Here is a 15,283-nt window from a genome sequence, read left to right as displayed (position 1 = left end):
AAAACCCAAAAGATTCCACTAAAAACTGCTAGAATTGATTCATGAATTCAGCAAAGTTGCAGGATATAAAATCAACGCACAGAAATCGGTTGCATTCCTATACACCAACAATGAAGCAACAGAAAGAGAAAGCAAGGAATCAATCCCATTTACAATTGCACCCAAAACCATAACTCAGGAATAAATCTAACCAAAGAGTTGAAAAATCTATACACTGAAAACTATAGAAAGCTTATGAAAGAAGTTGAAGAAGACACCAAAAAAATGGAAAAAGATTCCATGCTCCTGGATAGGAAGAACAAATATTGTTAAAATGTCAATACTGCCCAAAGCAATCTACATATTCAATGCAATCCCTATCAAAATAACACCAGCATTCTTCACAGAGCTAGAACAAATAATCCTAAAATTTGTCTGAAACCAGAAAAGACACTGAATAGCCAAAGTGATCTTGAAAAAGAAAACCAAAGCAGGAGGCATCACAATCCCGGACTTCAAGCTCTACTACAAAGCTATAATCATCAAGACAGTATGGTACTGGCACAAGAACAGACACTCAGATCAATGGAACAGAAGAGAGAACCTGGAAATGGACCCACAAACCTATGGTCAACTAATCTTTGACAAACCAGGAAAGAATATCCAATGGAATAAAGACAGTCTCTTCAGCAAGTGGTACTGGGAAAACTGGACAGCGACATGCGGAAGAATGAATCTGGACCACTTTCTTAAACCATACACAAAAATAAACTCAAAATTGGTGAAAGACCTAAATGTAAGACAGGAAGCCATCAAAAGACCTATTGTTGACATCATTTATAAGACACTGAAGATCTTATTTATGTTCACCTCATGTCTTATGATATGTCTGCTTAAACCTCTTTCAGATAAAACATTATTAGTCAAATTGTATATGACTGCATATGCAAAAAGATTTAAAAACCATTGTTCCTTCAAAAAATTCTATGCATCCAATTTTCAGTAATTAAAAATTTTTTTTAGTTTATTTTTGAGAGAGAGAGAGAGAGAGAGAGAGAGAGAGAGAGAGAGAGAGTGTGAGCAGGGGAGGGGTGGAGAGAGAGGAAGGCACAGAATCTGAAGCAGGTTGCAGGCTCCAAGCTGTCAGTACACAGCCCGATGCGGACTCGAACCCACAAACCGTGAGATCATGACCTGAGCCGAAGTTGGCACCTAACCAACTGAGCCACACAGGTGCCCCTAATTTTTAATAATTTAGACCAGCATTCCCCATTGAGAATAAATTTTGTAACTAGAGGATGGAAGAGCATTCCATGCAGAGTGAACAGTACTCACAAGGGCAGTAAGGGCAACATGTCTCAGTGAAACAGAAATATGAGGAATTGAAAGATAAGCGTAGCTGGTGCAGAGAGAGAAAAATCCACAATCTGGCCTTTTCAGGAAAGGTTTCCTGGCCCCTGGCGTAGAGGATTGTCTGAGAAGCAAGTACTCACTGAGAATACTTTCTCAGGCTGACCCCGCGCTCTCATGTTTGTATCATGAATTAACTTCAGAATCATCCAAGCTTCATCATGTTTTCCAACCTAAGAAATGCAAATAGACAGGGAGGTGCTAAAAGATGAAACACTTATACTCCCTGATTTTCCCATGACCATCTTGTGTTGTCAGATCAAATTGGGTGTAACTGTGCCAATGGGATATCCCACTGGATACCCTTAAGTACATTAGCAGTTCAGTGGATGGGTGTACCGGTAACTATAAATAGCATCTTTGGCTGCTAAAATTTCATGTATAAAAAATAAGACATCTTCTCTTCACTAAGTGAAAAGTTACTTGCTTCGGGAGGAACATTAGTGCTTTCTGGCCATGAGAAAGCTTTTTCACACACTGATCCTTTAAAAGCATATCCCCATGAAGCCAACCCCTCCATGGTTCCATAGCAGCAAGTGAAAACGTACCTCCTAAAGAGGTAAACACACTTTCCTAGAATTCACAAGGAACTCTTTCCAACATATGTAGCTTCCTTGAATATTTGTAGTTATAGGTGTTACCTCTAACAAGAACCGTGGGCTTTCAGGCATGAATGTGAGGGCCACCACTGAGGAGACACAGGGGAGCGCACAGACTATCACGAACACACGCCAACTATGAAACTGGTAGGCTGATCCCATGCTGAAGCTCCATCCTGGAAAAGGAAGAAGAGAAGAGTGAAGGAGAGTGACCCTCAGACTGCCTTCTGGGAAAGCGAGGACCCCGCCATCATCGTGGGTGTCCACACTGCAAATTTATTAATCAAGTCTTAATAGAGAAGAACGACCCAGCGTGGGGATTAGCCACAGTGACCAGCTCAACTACACAACCACTGATAGGAGAGGTGAAAGAAAAACCAAAGGGGTCAGGGCTTAAGGATGGGGGTGCATGTGTGCTTCTTAACAACCAAATTCCAAAGGCCATGATGAATTTGGAATGTTTTTTTCCAACAGACCACTGTGATGGGCATTTTGGTTTGCTCCTCCAGTCACTGACTGCCCACTCCTCTCCACCCTGCTGTGTGCCAGGAAACAGACCACTATGAAGGGAGTCAACTGGCTCCCTTGCCCATTGGCTTCCACTGGGTTTGGATAAAGGAAGCAGGGGCAGGAGAGCAGAGAGTGGGGACAGGACACTTATTTCCGTTGCTTCCCTTCTGCCTTGCCCTGGCTGGGTGGAGGTTTGGCATTGGTTATGCTTGCCCTCTGGGCCCTTCTTCTATAGTCATAGCTCTTGTCAACTTCTGGCAGTCCCTCCCTCTTCTTGCCCTTTGAGGCCCAGGTGGGTACAAGATGTCCTCCTGCTACAAGCTCCTGGGTACTTTATTATTCCCTACCAGTCTCTTTTAACTGTTTCCACATGACTCTTTAGTGATCCCTTGAAAGGGTGTCTTTGGTTTGCTGCCCAGCACCCAGACCAGTACAATTATTAAGAAACGGCAGTTGTGGTATCTCTCCATATGCACGTGTCCTAAAATAGATCAAGAGAATTTTAAATTTCTAAATAGTATTTTTACTATAATATATATAATAAAAACAAGCATTACGGGATACAAACAGAAAACTCTTTAAGAACTAAAAGAAAGCCAATATTTGGATGAGGATAGAATGGTTAAAAGCTACATTCAAACATAATTCTAAAGGAGAAATAATGAAGGATAAAAAAATCTAATTGAAAACAGAGAGGAAATGTATACAGGCATAGGTGAATTATATTAGGCAAAATTTTAGTTTTTGGCATTGCTTGCCATTTATAAGTCCTTTTGTGAACAAAACTCAGGCCATCCCTAAGAGAGCAGTGTAATTATTCATTATTTACACAAGAGCCAAGTGAGATTCTGAGGGTGACAACTTCCTCAAAGCCACAAAGCTGAAGTTACATATCAGAATCTTCTCCACCAGGATTTGAGGCCACACTCAATTTCGTGTCTATGCACACTCACTCATAAACAGAATTTGTTGACAAATGACATAAACATCAGTGACACGCTGTATCAATCTTAGATTAATAAATATTACCTGGGAATTTAACACATGAGGATTATATGAACGGATAAATTAACCACATCATAAACTTCAGGAGAGGATGTCTACTCTCAGTGTTCTATGTAGCGGAAATTCAAAAGCCTCAAATATCCAAAAACACAGAAGAAATTTCATGATGGAACAGAGAAAACATACCATGTTCACTTCGCATTTGATCTGAGAGCTTCTCATAAAGAATGTCTTTTTAAAAAAGATCTAGATCCTATTATTTTACACACTGGATGAAAAAGAAAAGCTTTACATGGCTGAATGAAGCAAAAGCAATGTTTTAAATGTCAGGCTACAGCACAGAACTACGTCACACTAGTGGATAGACCAGGAAACATCTTGTGATAGAATAATGCTCCCTCTCTACGTCCTCATCCCCATGCCTAGACCTGCGACTATGTTCCCCTATTGGCAAAGTTGCCTTGCAGGTGTGATTCCATTAAGGATATTGAGGTACAATGATTAAGTCATAGAGCTGGGCTCCTGCTTACATAAACAGAAGAGCCTTTTTGTAAGAGAAAGAGAGACACAGAGATGTGATGACAAAAGTCAGAGGTGAGCTTGAGGAGAGACCTGAAGATACTACAGTTCTGGCTTTGAAGATGTAGAAGGGGCCACACACCAAGAAACGTAGGTGGCTTGCAGAGGCTAGAAAAAGCAAGGCCATGTATTTTCCCCTCGAGCCTCCAAGAAGCCCTGCCAACTCATCTAGACTTCCAACTTCCAGAATTTGAGAATAATAAATTTGTGCTGGTTAAAACCAGTAAGTTTGTGGTGATTTCTTACAGCAGCGTGAAGAGAGCAATATGCTTCTCTTTGCAGTTACAGCTTTAGGGCTTACTTGATTGACAGCAATTACATTAAAGAATTTCAGCTCTTCTCTATGAAACCTCAGGCCCCTTGCTTTGGCTCGGACTTCTCTAGACGCTTCTCTGGTGATTTCACTCTCCTTCTCGACAGCTGGTCCTGGTATCGCCCTTCACTTCCCCTGCTCCTGAACATCACAGCAATAGGGAAGAGACTGATCGCAGTGTGATGCCAGTTGAGCACTTTTCAGCCTACAGAGGAAACTGGACTACACATAGAATCTAAACCCAGAGGGGAGCTAGCTGGTACAGAGTTCAGCTTTCCTCAGCTGAAAATGCAGTTTTTTCAGGTAGATTCTTCTCTCCAGCAGCCGAAGCTTAGCCTATTCGTTGTGTTTCATGCCATTCTCTACTTCATTAGCCATGAGGTTGGTCTTCTGACCCCGTGATTGGGGTGTGTGCGCACACATACATTGTGGTCTTGCTTTACATAAAGGGTGTGTGGTCCACTCATTTTTCTCTCCTTTTTTTTTTTTTTTTTTTTGCAATATGTTTTTCCCTAGGCTCCAAAACTCTTTTGTAACCTTTTTAGGTCCCTCTTCAAATCTCTAGCCATCTACTTCACTCCTTGCACTTGACCCTACCTCCTGTTTTCTTTGAGAAAACAAACACAGAGAGAACCACATACATCTCATCTTCTCGCTGCTGAATCCCCCTACCCACCCGCTCCTGTCCACACCCTCTTCCTTCCCTTAGGATCTTGGGCAGTTCGTCTGTGGAAACCAATCCAAGGTCAACCCGTCCACGTGGCTCTGGAGCCCAACCTTTTCTCTCTCTCAAGGACAGAACTCCTGTAGTTATCTATCCCTTCTCTCCAGCCCTCCTCATGGTGTTCTCTTGCCTTACTCAGTGGGTCATTTCCTCAGCATACCCATCTCCACCATCTAAGAAAAAACCCTGTCTTGACCCCCACAGGCCTCTCCAGTTGCACAGCTACTCCTCTATCCCCATCACGGCCAATTGTTCTCAAAAGAACGGTCTATAGCAACTCTATCCACTTTCTCATCCAATATTCTCACCTCAAATAGGCTTCTGCCCCCAAATTCAACAGAAATTGTGCCAGTCAAGGTCATCTGTCTTGCCAAATTTAATGGTCACTTCTCCATCCTCTTCTTACTCGAACTCTCTCAATCATTCCATATAGTTGACCATTCTCTTTTCTTGGAAGAAGTTATTCTCCTTATCTTCCTCATCACTACATGTATTAGTTTCCTTCCCACCTCAATGACTTACCTTTAGTTTTCCTAATGGCTCTTTCTCTGACTAGCTCCCCAAAGTTGGTATATACCAAATATTGACTGTCAGTCCTGTTTTCTGGCTACAGGTTCTTTCCTGGAAGACTCATGGATTTCCATGACTTTAAGCACCATCTATATGCCATTGTCTCTGAAACACAGACTGTTTTCTTTCTAGAGCTCCAGAAACCCATCTCCATCTGCCTATTTACACCTTTACAGAGGTGTCTAATAAGCATCTCAAAGTTACTGTGTCCAAAATGGAACTTTTGATTTCCTGCTCTGCTATCAAAGAAAAGTCTTGTTTTTCCTTCAGTATTTCTCTTTCAGCAAATGATACACTGCCAGCCACCCAGATATTTGTGCCAAAAACCAGGACCACATCCTTGACTCTTCTTTTCCCCTCACCACACTCAAGGTCCAATCTCTCAGCAAACTCTATCTCTCCAATAGACCTCCAAGCCACCCGTGTCTCCACCTCTCCCTGGTACCACAGAGCCCCTGGCTGGCAACACTGTACCCCTGACTTTCAGCAGGAGCCTCACTCTCCTTTCCCTGCCTCTCCTGGTGTGTCACAGGCCACTCTCCCGACAGCAGCCAGACTTCTCCTGTTGAAATGTCAACAAGAGCATTTCATTCTGCTTCCTGAAAGCCTCCAATGGCTCCCAAGACCTTTGGACTAAATCCAAATGCCTTGCCATGGCCTCTGGAGCCAACAGAAACAGATCCCTACCTACTTACCTGAGCTCACCTTCTGCTGGTCTCCTTGCCCTCTTGGTCCAGATCCACCTTCCTGCTGCCAGTTCTTTGAACATAAAAAGCTTAATTCCATCTTAGGGGCTTTGCCTTATTTCCTTGGAAGCCCAGCCATACATTTGAAAATAATGTTTGTTATGTTTTAGCTGGCCTTTGTATGAGTTTTGAAAGTGAGAGGGTCTTTCAGGCAGTCTCATCACCAGTGTAGTTCCCTTGGGGTCTTTGCATTTGATATTTTCCCTGCCAGAACTGCTCTGCCTGAATATTTGCATACATTCATGCTTCCTTCACACCTTTCAGGTCAGTTTAAGGTTATCTATCTCTTCAGAGAGGCCAATCACTGAATCCCACTCTCCATCACCAAGGCCTGTTTTATCGTTTCCACAGCACAAAGCTGTCAACCGCATTGATTCGTTGACATGTTTACTATCTGTCTCTCTCCCTGTCATCAGAGTAGGAACTTGGCTTTTGTTCCTCACCAATATATCCTCAGTGCCTACAGCAAGTCCTGGTCCATAGAATAATGTTTTTAAACATCTGCTAAATGAAAGCACACACACACACTCTCTCACAGTGTTCATGTGTGTAGACGAACATGTGAAAAACCACGGCAGGCTAGTAAGACTTATTCTCTATTGTCATTTAAAAAAATGTACTTATTTACTTATATAGAGAGACAGCACGGGAGCCAGGGAGGGGCAGAGAGAAGGGGAGAGAGAGAATCCGAAGCAGGCTCTGCACTGTCAACACAGAGCCCAATGTCAGGCTCCAACTCATCAACGTTGAGATCATGACCTGAGCTGAAATCAAGATTCAGATGCTTAACTGACTGAGCCACCCAGGAGGCCCTCTTTTGGCATTTTTTTAAATGCACCCTAAATAGCAAAACAACATTGATTTACTTTTTCAAATTAAATTAGTAATTTATATAGTGTAAAATTGATTACTTTTTCCATTATACAGTTCAAGTTTGATCAACGTACAGTCACGTAACCACCATCATAATCAAGATGCAGAGCAGTTCCATCCCCCTAAAACATTCCTCCCTGCTGCCCTTTTATAGTCACCCCTTCCTCCCTCCCTAACCACTGATAACCACTGGCTTTTATAGTTGCCTTTAGTTTGGCTTTTTCCAGAAGATCATATGAATGGAATCATACTGTACACAGCTTTTTGAATCTGGCCTAACACACTTAGAATAATGCCCCCACGCAGATTGTCGCTTTTCACGGCTGACTACAATTCCCTTGGGTATGGGATGGATCCCAGCTTGTGTATCCACTCTCCAGCTGAAGGACTGTTGGACTGTTTCCAATTTCAGGTGATGATAAATGAAACAGCTGCAAACATTTCAGACAGGTTTGTTTTGCATCCCTAAGACTTCCTTTTTTCTTGTGTAAATACCCCGGAGCGAGTTAGTCGAGTCATAGGATAAATTTATATTTAGTTTTATAAGAAACTGCCAAACTGTTTTCCACAATGGCTGTACCACTTTACATATCCTTCAGTAGTGTGTGAGAGCTCCAGCCGCTTTTCATCCTTCCTGCCGCTTTTTTTTTTTGTCAGTTTAGGCATTTTTATTGGCCATTCTAATAGGTGTATAGTGGTATTTCACCACAGTTTTAATTTGCATTTCCTTACTGCCTAGTGATAACCTTAACTTACTTTGTTTATTCATTCATACTTTCTCTGAGCGCCTGTAAACGCTAGTCACAATGCTCCACGGTGTGGAGGCTAATAAGACTTATTTTCTGCCCTCAACGAGTTCCAGTCTAGTTGAAGAGGCAGATATTAGTTAACAGACACAAGAAACAGTACCACCCATGCTAGAAAAGGTTATGAAGAAAGCGTGGTTGGAGTACAGAAGAAGCAGAGGTATCTACCCAAAGGAGTATTGTCTTCAGAGCCTCAGCTACATTTCTTTTCTGATTTGGGTCCTGAACAAAGAGCTAATTCTTCAATTTCTAACATCTGAGTTAGAGATACAATTCAAATCAATACTTAAGAAGTGGGGGCGCCTGGGTGGTTCAATCAATTGGCCATCAGACTTCAGTTCAGGTCATGATCTCACAGTCAGTGAGTTGAGCCCCGCGTAGGGCTCTGTGCTGACAGCTCAGAGCCTGGAGCCTGCTTCGGATCCTGTGTCTCCCTCTCTCTGCCCCTCCCCAGCTCATGCTCTCTCTCTCTCTCTCTCTCTCTGTCTCTGTCTCTCAAAAATGAATAAACGTTAAAAAAATAAAATAAAAAAGATACTTAAGAAGTGGATGACAACTGCCAAGACAGGTTGTGCCATGCTTGGTCCCTAACTCTTTTCTTCCTTATTTCAACCATCTGACCTGGAGAGAAGGAGGACAGCTCTCAAGTGAGAGGAGGGAATCCTAGGAAGGGAGTCCACTGCTACTCCCCTTTTATGACATGCCCCTGCAGGAGGTGGGGTCAAAGACTGAGGGATGATATTCTGTGGCTTGAATGAGAGATAGACACAGTGAAGGTTTTCAGGAATGGCTGTGCAGATGCTTTGTTAAACTAAAATACCATTACCTAGACCAAAAGCGAGTAAAAGAATGAAGTGGTGAGACACTGACCACCCTAACTATTTAGCCATGAATTCTTGGGACCCCTCTCCAGCTCTATTTCAAGACGGCTTAAATTTGAGTTTGAAAATGATATAAAACCTAAACCACAAACATCAGGAAGTGGGGAGACATCCACAGGAGTGAAGGACTGGAAAAAGAAACCAAGCCACATGCAACTAGGAAAGTGGGTTGTTGCTTTAGGACACTCATCTGCACTTACAAAATGGATTCTCTTAAATGAGCCTTCTCTGTTGGCACCCACACCTTTCTTGTCTTTAAAAAAAAAAAAGATTCTTGTGTGGGAGGTAGTTCTAATTATCCTTTGGACTTTGTTTAAAAAAATGCTCATTAAAATGTCATAGTGAGGGATTTATCTACATATAATGTAAATTCCATGCAAGGAAGGACCTCAATTAGGGTATTACGGAAAGCAGTTACTGCATAGCACTAATCAGTGTGACGCTAATAAAAGCATTATGTGTCCTGCATAATAATCAAGGCCATTTACAAGCCTCAAGCCAATGTGCTTTAGGACTGCAGAAACCAGCTGCCTCCCCAGTGATGTGACTGTCTGAAATCTTTCAGGGTGCCAAGGCAGAGGTATGTGATGCATGCAGAAGAAGAATGCTGGCTTTCATGTTCTTTTTTGGTCTTAGTCTCTGATGCACTGGGGAATGAACACCTACTTTACTGATCAATATTTGGTTGCCAGTTATGTTATACTATTAGGACACAGTCTTTGGTAGGAAGGCAGATTTTAGGTGCAAGACACATATTCAGCGTTCTAAAACATAAACAATCCATGTTAATAACAAATAAATATTCTATGTGAGATGAGTTTTTAATAGCTAAGAAGTAAATCACCTATATTTATTTGTCATTGGTCTTCATTCACAAGGTATACAGACAACTAAAATTCTCTTTAGAAAAGCAGCTGAGGGGCGCCTGGGTGGCTCAGTCGGTTAGGCGGCCGACTTCGGCTCAGGTCATGATCTCGTGGTCCATGAGTTCGAGCCCCGCGTCGGGGTCTGTGCTGACAGCTCAGAGCCTGGAGCCTGTTTCAGATTCTGTGTCTCCCTCTCTCAGAGCCTGGAGCCTGTTTCAGATTCTGTGTCTCCCTCTCTCTGACCCTTCCCCGTTCATGCTCTGTCTCTGCCTGTCTCAAAAATAAATAAAAACGTTAAAAAAATTTAAAAAAAAGAAAAGCAGCTGAAAATCCATTTTCTCAAGTGGCCAACAAACATAGGAAGGGAACAACGACCAGATGAATTTCTGATTTTAGTCTTACAGAAATAAAATCGTATCCCCTCAAAAGGTCACTGGTTTACAATATAAATACTACCTAATCAATATGAAACATTAACACATGGCTAGAAACTCAGGTTGTCATGCATCTAAAGTCACCTGTGGCTTTACAGCCAGATGCAGCTGGACAGTCCCTGTTGCTCATAGCAGAGATTTTTCACCTTCTCTTTATTTGTGAAAAAAAGAGGAGGAGAAAGAAGCAGGGGGGGAGAGGAAAAGTTAAATAAACCATGGTATAGCCATGCAAAAGCACACAATATAGCTACTTGCAAAGAACAAGGTGGATCTTTCTTTTTAAAAAAAAAATTTTTTTTAACGTTTATTTATTTTTGAGACAGAGAGAGACAGAGCATGAACAGGGGAGGGGCAGAGAGAGAGGGAGACACAGAATCTGAAACAGGCTCCAGGCTCTGAGCTGTCAATACAGAGCCCGACGCGGGGCTTGAACTCACGGACCTTGAGATCATGACCTGAGCCGAAGTCGGACGCTTAACCGACCAAGCCACCCAGGCGCCCCAAGGTGGATCTTTCTGAACTGATATGGAATATGTCCAAGTTACACTGTTCAGTAAAAAAAAAAAAAAAAAAAAAAAAAAAAAGTTCTTTTCCAAACAATGTAAATAGTAATGATTTCAATTTTATATACACATAAAACATGTCATATGTAGAAAACAAGCTGGGGGGGGGGGAGGGAAATAGACTAAACTATTTTATTTTTATTTCATTTTTAAAATCATTTTTAAAAATTTTATTTTAGGGAGAGAATGTGGGCAGAGGAGAAGGGCAGAAGGAGAAAGAAACTCTTAAGTGTGGAGCCCAACACAGGGCTCAATCCCACGACCCTGGGATCATGACCTGAGCCAAAGTCAAGACTAAGATGCTCACTCAACCGAGCCACCCAGGCAGCCCTTTATTTTTATTTTATTGTATTTTTTAAATTTTTACTAAGCTATTTTAACCGGCAACTCAAGGTACGGAGTGGGTGCTAACAGGGGACTTTCACTTTCGGCATTACTTGTTTAATTTGAGTATCATACTACTTTGTAATATTTTTTATTCATAAAAGGAGAAAAAGCTTTTCAAAGAGTTGTAAGCCTTTGATTTTTCTCAAGTACAAGGTATGATGGGAAGAGAGAAAGGATAAGGAAAGTGGAATGATAACTGTGACACTACTCAGCATCCATAGAAGTTGTGGAACTAAACCAAGTTTGTTTCTGATTGGGACGAATCAAAACATTGCCACTACAGGGGCGCCTGGGTGGCTCAGTCAGTTGGGCGTCCGACTTCAGCTCAGGTCACGATCTCGTGGTCCGCGAGTTCGAGCCCCGCATCGGGCTCTGGGCTGATGGCTCAGAGCCTGGAGCCTGCTTCCAATTCTGTGTCTCCCTCTTTCTTTGCCCCTCCCCTGTTCATGCTCTGTCTCTCTCTGTCTCAAAAATAAATAAACGTTAAAAAAAATTAAAAAAAAAAAAAACATTGCCACTACAGTGCTCATTTATGGATAGCAATGAGAAAGTGCCAGAGACTACCTTGGTGTCTCCAGGTGGGAAAGAAAACAACACTCATAGACCTTTGATCTTTGAACCAGTAACTCTAATCATTTTCTGATTTTGGATTCTTGGGGCAGAGGCCAGCTGCATCTTGAGCTGCAATCAGCACTACTGCCAACACTGATACACAAAGCAATCACACACACACACACACACAAATTGGCAGGGATCCGCCTGCAGCACATAACCACGCCTTTGAAAAGTGCGAGCCAATTCAGCTGGAATTATGCACTCCAGGGAGAGGGCCCAAGTCCAACTAACTGCAGGAGTCATCTTTCTCTAAGAGGAGGCTCAAGCAAAAGCTAATTTTCCCTATTAGTTTCTCTATTTCTGTCTCTGAGCTCTGGTCCTACCATTTGGAATGCACAGAGTGAGTGGTCAACAGCAGAAGGAAGTCATGTTACGCTTCTGGTTCCTGAGTGTGGCTTGTCACCCTAACCGTGCTTTCAAAGAAACAAACTTCCTGGTGGCTTTTTTGGAAGTTATTTATTTTGAGAAAGAGAGACAGAGAGAAAGCAAGCAAGGGAGGGGCAAAGAGAGAGGGAGAGAGAGAGAATCCCAAGCAGGCTCCACACTGAGCGCAGAGCTCAATGTGGGCTCCATCTCACAAGAACCATGAGATCATAACCTCGGCCGAAATCAAAAGTCAGACACTTGACTAACTGAGCCAGTCAGGTACCCCTACCTGGTGGCTTTTGAAAGTCCGAAGTTCATGGGCTTGTTTTCCAAGGTTACTTTTTTCTGTTATATCTTCTGTGAGTGCTTCAAATGTGAAAAGAGAGAATGAGAGGACCTTTCCAGAAAGAATTCCTGCTGCATGTATGACTCATTCGAACACGGTGTTTCCTAAGCTCCACTGAAAGAAATAACGAGTCCAAGGGTTTGAAAAAAGCTGATGGCATAAACTGTGTGTGTGTGTGTGTGTGTGTGTGTTTGTGGCTGTGTGTGTTTCTTATTACAACAAAGGTCCTTGGGGATTTTCTTTTGTAGACAGTAATATAATATTAATATTATGATAATGTAGGTCAATTAAAATTTTATCAAATATTTTTATGTAAATATTTACTACAGTAGCCTATAAAACTGGCAAATTTTGACCACATGCAAATGAAGCTTCTATCATAAATGCATATATAGGCAGCTCATTACTTTTTAAATATACATTGTTACATATTCATATATATTATCTTATAGCATATCTTATAAACACACATTGACTTTCCTTCTCTATCTTACTCGCATAAATATTTATTTAAAATCAACTGTATATGTGTGCAGGTTTATATTAATATATAAACTCATACAGAAGCTGATGACCAGCCTTTGGAAACTGAAGAGCAAACAAAACCAAATGTTGGCAAGTCTTACATTGGGTAGCAAGTCGAGCTAACAGACTCTAAAGTTCATTCTAGGGCTAAGCTTCTTTCTGATTCTAAAATCTTGTGCCTAGAACAAATGAAGCCATAAGAAATTCCTTCTGGAGTATAGATCCATGATAAGAAATGAAGCACTTTCAAACTTGACAAAAATAAAACTAAACAAACTTGTAAACTTAAACTGCAGTTAGTTTGGACACAAATGCCAAAGGCTGGGAGAGGACTCATGGCAAGATAATGATACTTATTTGATATATTAGTAACTCAGTCTGCTATTAAAGTAGCTGTCCTTAAGAATCCTTTTAAATTATTTTGTAATCGAAGTACAGTAAACACACAATGTTATATACATTAGTTTCAGGTGTGAAACATAGTGATTTGACAAGTCTGTTCCTTATGCTGTGCTCATCACGAGTATAGCTGCCATCTGTCACTTTACAAAGCTATTATGATATCATTGACTATATTCCCTATGCTGTGTCTTTTATCCCGATGATGTAGTCACTCAATAACTGGAAGCCTATGTCTCTCTCTCCCCTTCACCTGTTTGACCCATCCCTGTACCTCACCCCCTTTGGCAGCCATTAGTTTGTTCTCTGTATATATGGGTCTGTTTATATTTTTTGGTTTTTAGTCTACAGGTACATGAAATCATACGGAAGTTTATCTCTACAATTTATTTTACTTAGCATAACACCCTCTAGGTCCATCCATGTTGTCACAAATGGCACAATCTCATTCTTTTTTATGACTGAGTAATATTCCATTGTATATATACCACATCTTTATCCATTCATCTATTGATGGACACTTGGGTCGTTTCCATATCTTGGCTATTGTAAATAATGCTGCAATAAAAACAGGGGTGCATATATCTTTGTGAATTAATGTTATCATTTTCTTTGGTTAAATATCCTGTAGCGGAATTATTGGATGTGAGATCTCTACTTTTAATTTTTTGAGGAACCTCCATATAGTTTTCCACAGTGGCTGTGCCAATTTTCACATGCACCAAGAGAGCACAAGCGTTCTTTTTCCTCCACATCCTTGTCAACACTTGTTTCTTGTCTTTTTTATTTTGGCCATTCTGACAGGTGTGAGATGATGTCTCACTACAGTTTTGATTTGCATTTCCCTGATGATCAGTGATGTTGACCATCTTTTCATGTGTCTGTGGGCCATCTGTATGTCTTTGGGAAAAATGTCTCTTCAGGTCTTTTGCCCATTTTTTTATTGGTTATTTTTTTGGTTTTGAGTTGTGTCAGTTCTCTATGTATTTTGGTTATTAATCCCTTATTAGATACATCATTTGCAAACATCTCCCAATCAGCATGTTGCCTTTTTGTTTTACTGACAATTTCCTTTGCTTGCAAAAGCTTTTTATTTTGGTATAGTCTCAGTTATTTGTTTTTGTTTCCCTTGCCTCAGGAGACACATCTACAAAAATGTTTCTATGCTCCACGTCAAAGCAATTACTGCCTATGTTTTTTTCTAAGAGTTTATGGTTTCAGGTTGCACAGTTGAATCTTTAATCCATTTTGAGTTAATTTTTGGGTATGGTCTAAGTAAAATACTTTTTTTTCCTAAACAGTGTTCCCTACAACTTCAGGGCCCCTATTCTATTCCAGATCAGGACTTCTTTTTGTTCTTTGCACACAGCCTCAGCAAGATCTCATTAATGATCAACAAAAGCTCTCTGCCCATTCCCTGAAGATTTTCAATGATATGGCACAAAAATACTAATGGAATCCATTCTTAGGTGAAAGATCTTTCCCCAGGGTGGGGATAAGGAGAAGGCCATAATATTTCCAGTGTTATGACAACAGAGGTCAGCCTGAGTGCTCTTTGTCGCTGATGCCAAAGGTCATACTCATACATCTTTGCTAACTGTTGACCTGTCTACCTGCTTCTTTTTTCTAGCCCCATTTCTTGCCTGTAGTCTCTGATCCAGAACAAATCATTTAACACTTGACAAGTTAAACAGCTGTTTAGCTCATGATTCAGGCCCAAAATGACCCTTAGATCTTTGTCATTTATGTCAAAGAAATTCCATGCTAATGGGCTGGGAAACACATGC

The 15,283-nt window shown here is 41.2% G+C and overlaps 1 protein-coding gene across 1 annotated transcript in view; it reads right to left on the bottom strand.

Moving 5' to 3' along the window:
* SV2C (synaptic vesicle glycoprotein 2C) overlaps positions 1 to 15,283 on the bottom strand; it is a 220,469-nt gene that overhangs the window by 32,740 nt on the left and 172,446 nt on the right. The window contains exons 5-6 of the mRNA XM_047861652.1: positions 2,031 to 2,164; positions 1,473 to 1,562 (exon numbers count right to left, since the gene is read on the bottom strand). Coding sequence (XP_047717608.1) covers positions 1,473 to 1,562; positions 2,031 to 2,164 — 224 coding nt within the window. The remainder of the gene's footprint in view (positions 1 to 1,472; positions 1,563 to 2,030; positions 2,165 to 15,283) is intronic.

Source organism: Prionailurus viverrinus, chromosome A1, assembly GCF_022837055.1.
Source record: "Prionailurus viverrinus isolate Anna chromosome A1, UM_Priviv_1.0, whole genome shotgun sequence".
NCBI classification, from domain to species: domain Eukaryota; kingdom Metazoa; phylum Chordata; class Mammalia; order Carnivora; family Felidae; genus Prionailurus; species Prionailurus viverrinus.
This window is presented reverse-complemented; position numbering and strand designations above follow the sequence as displayed.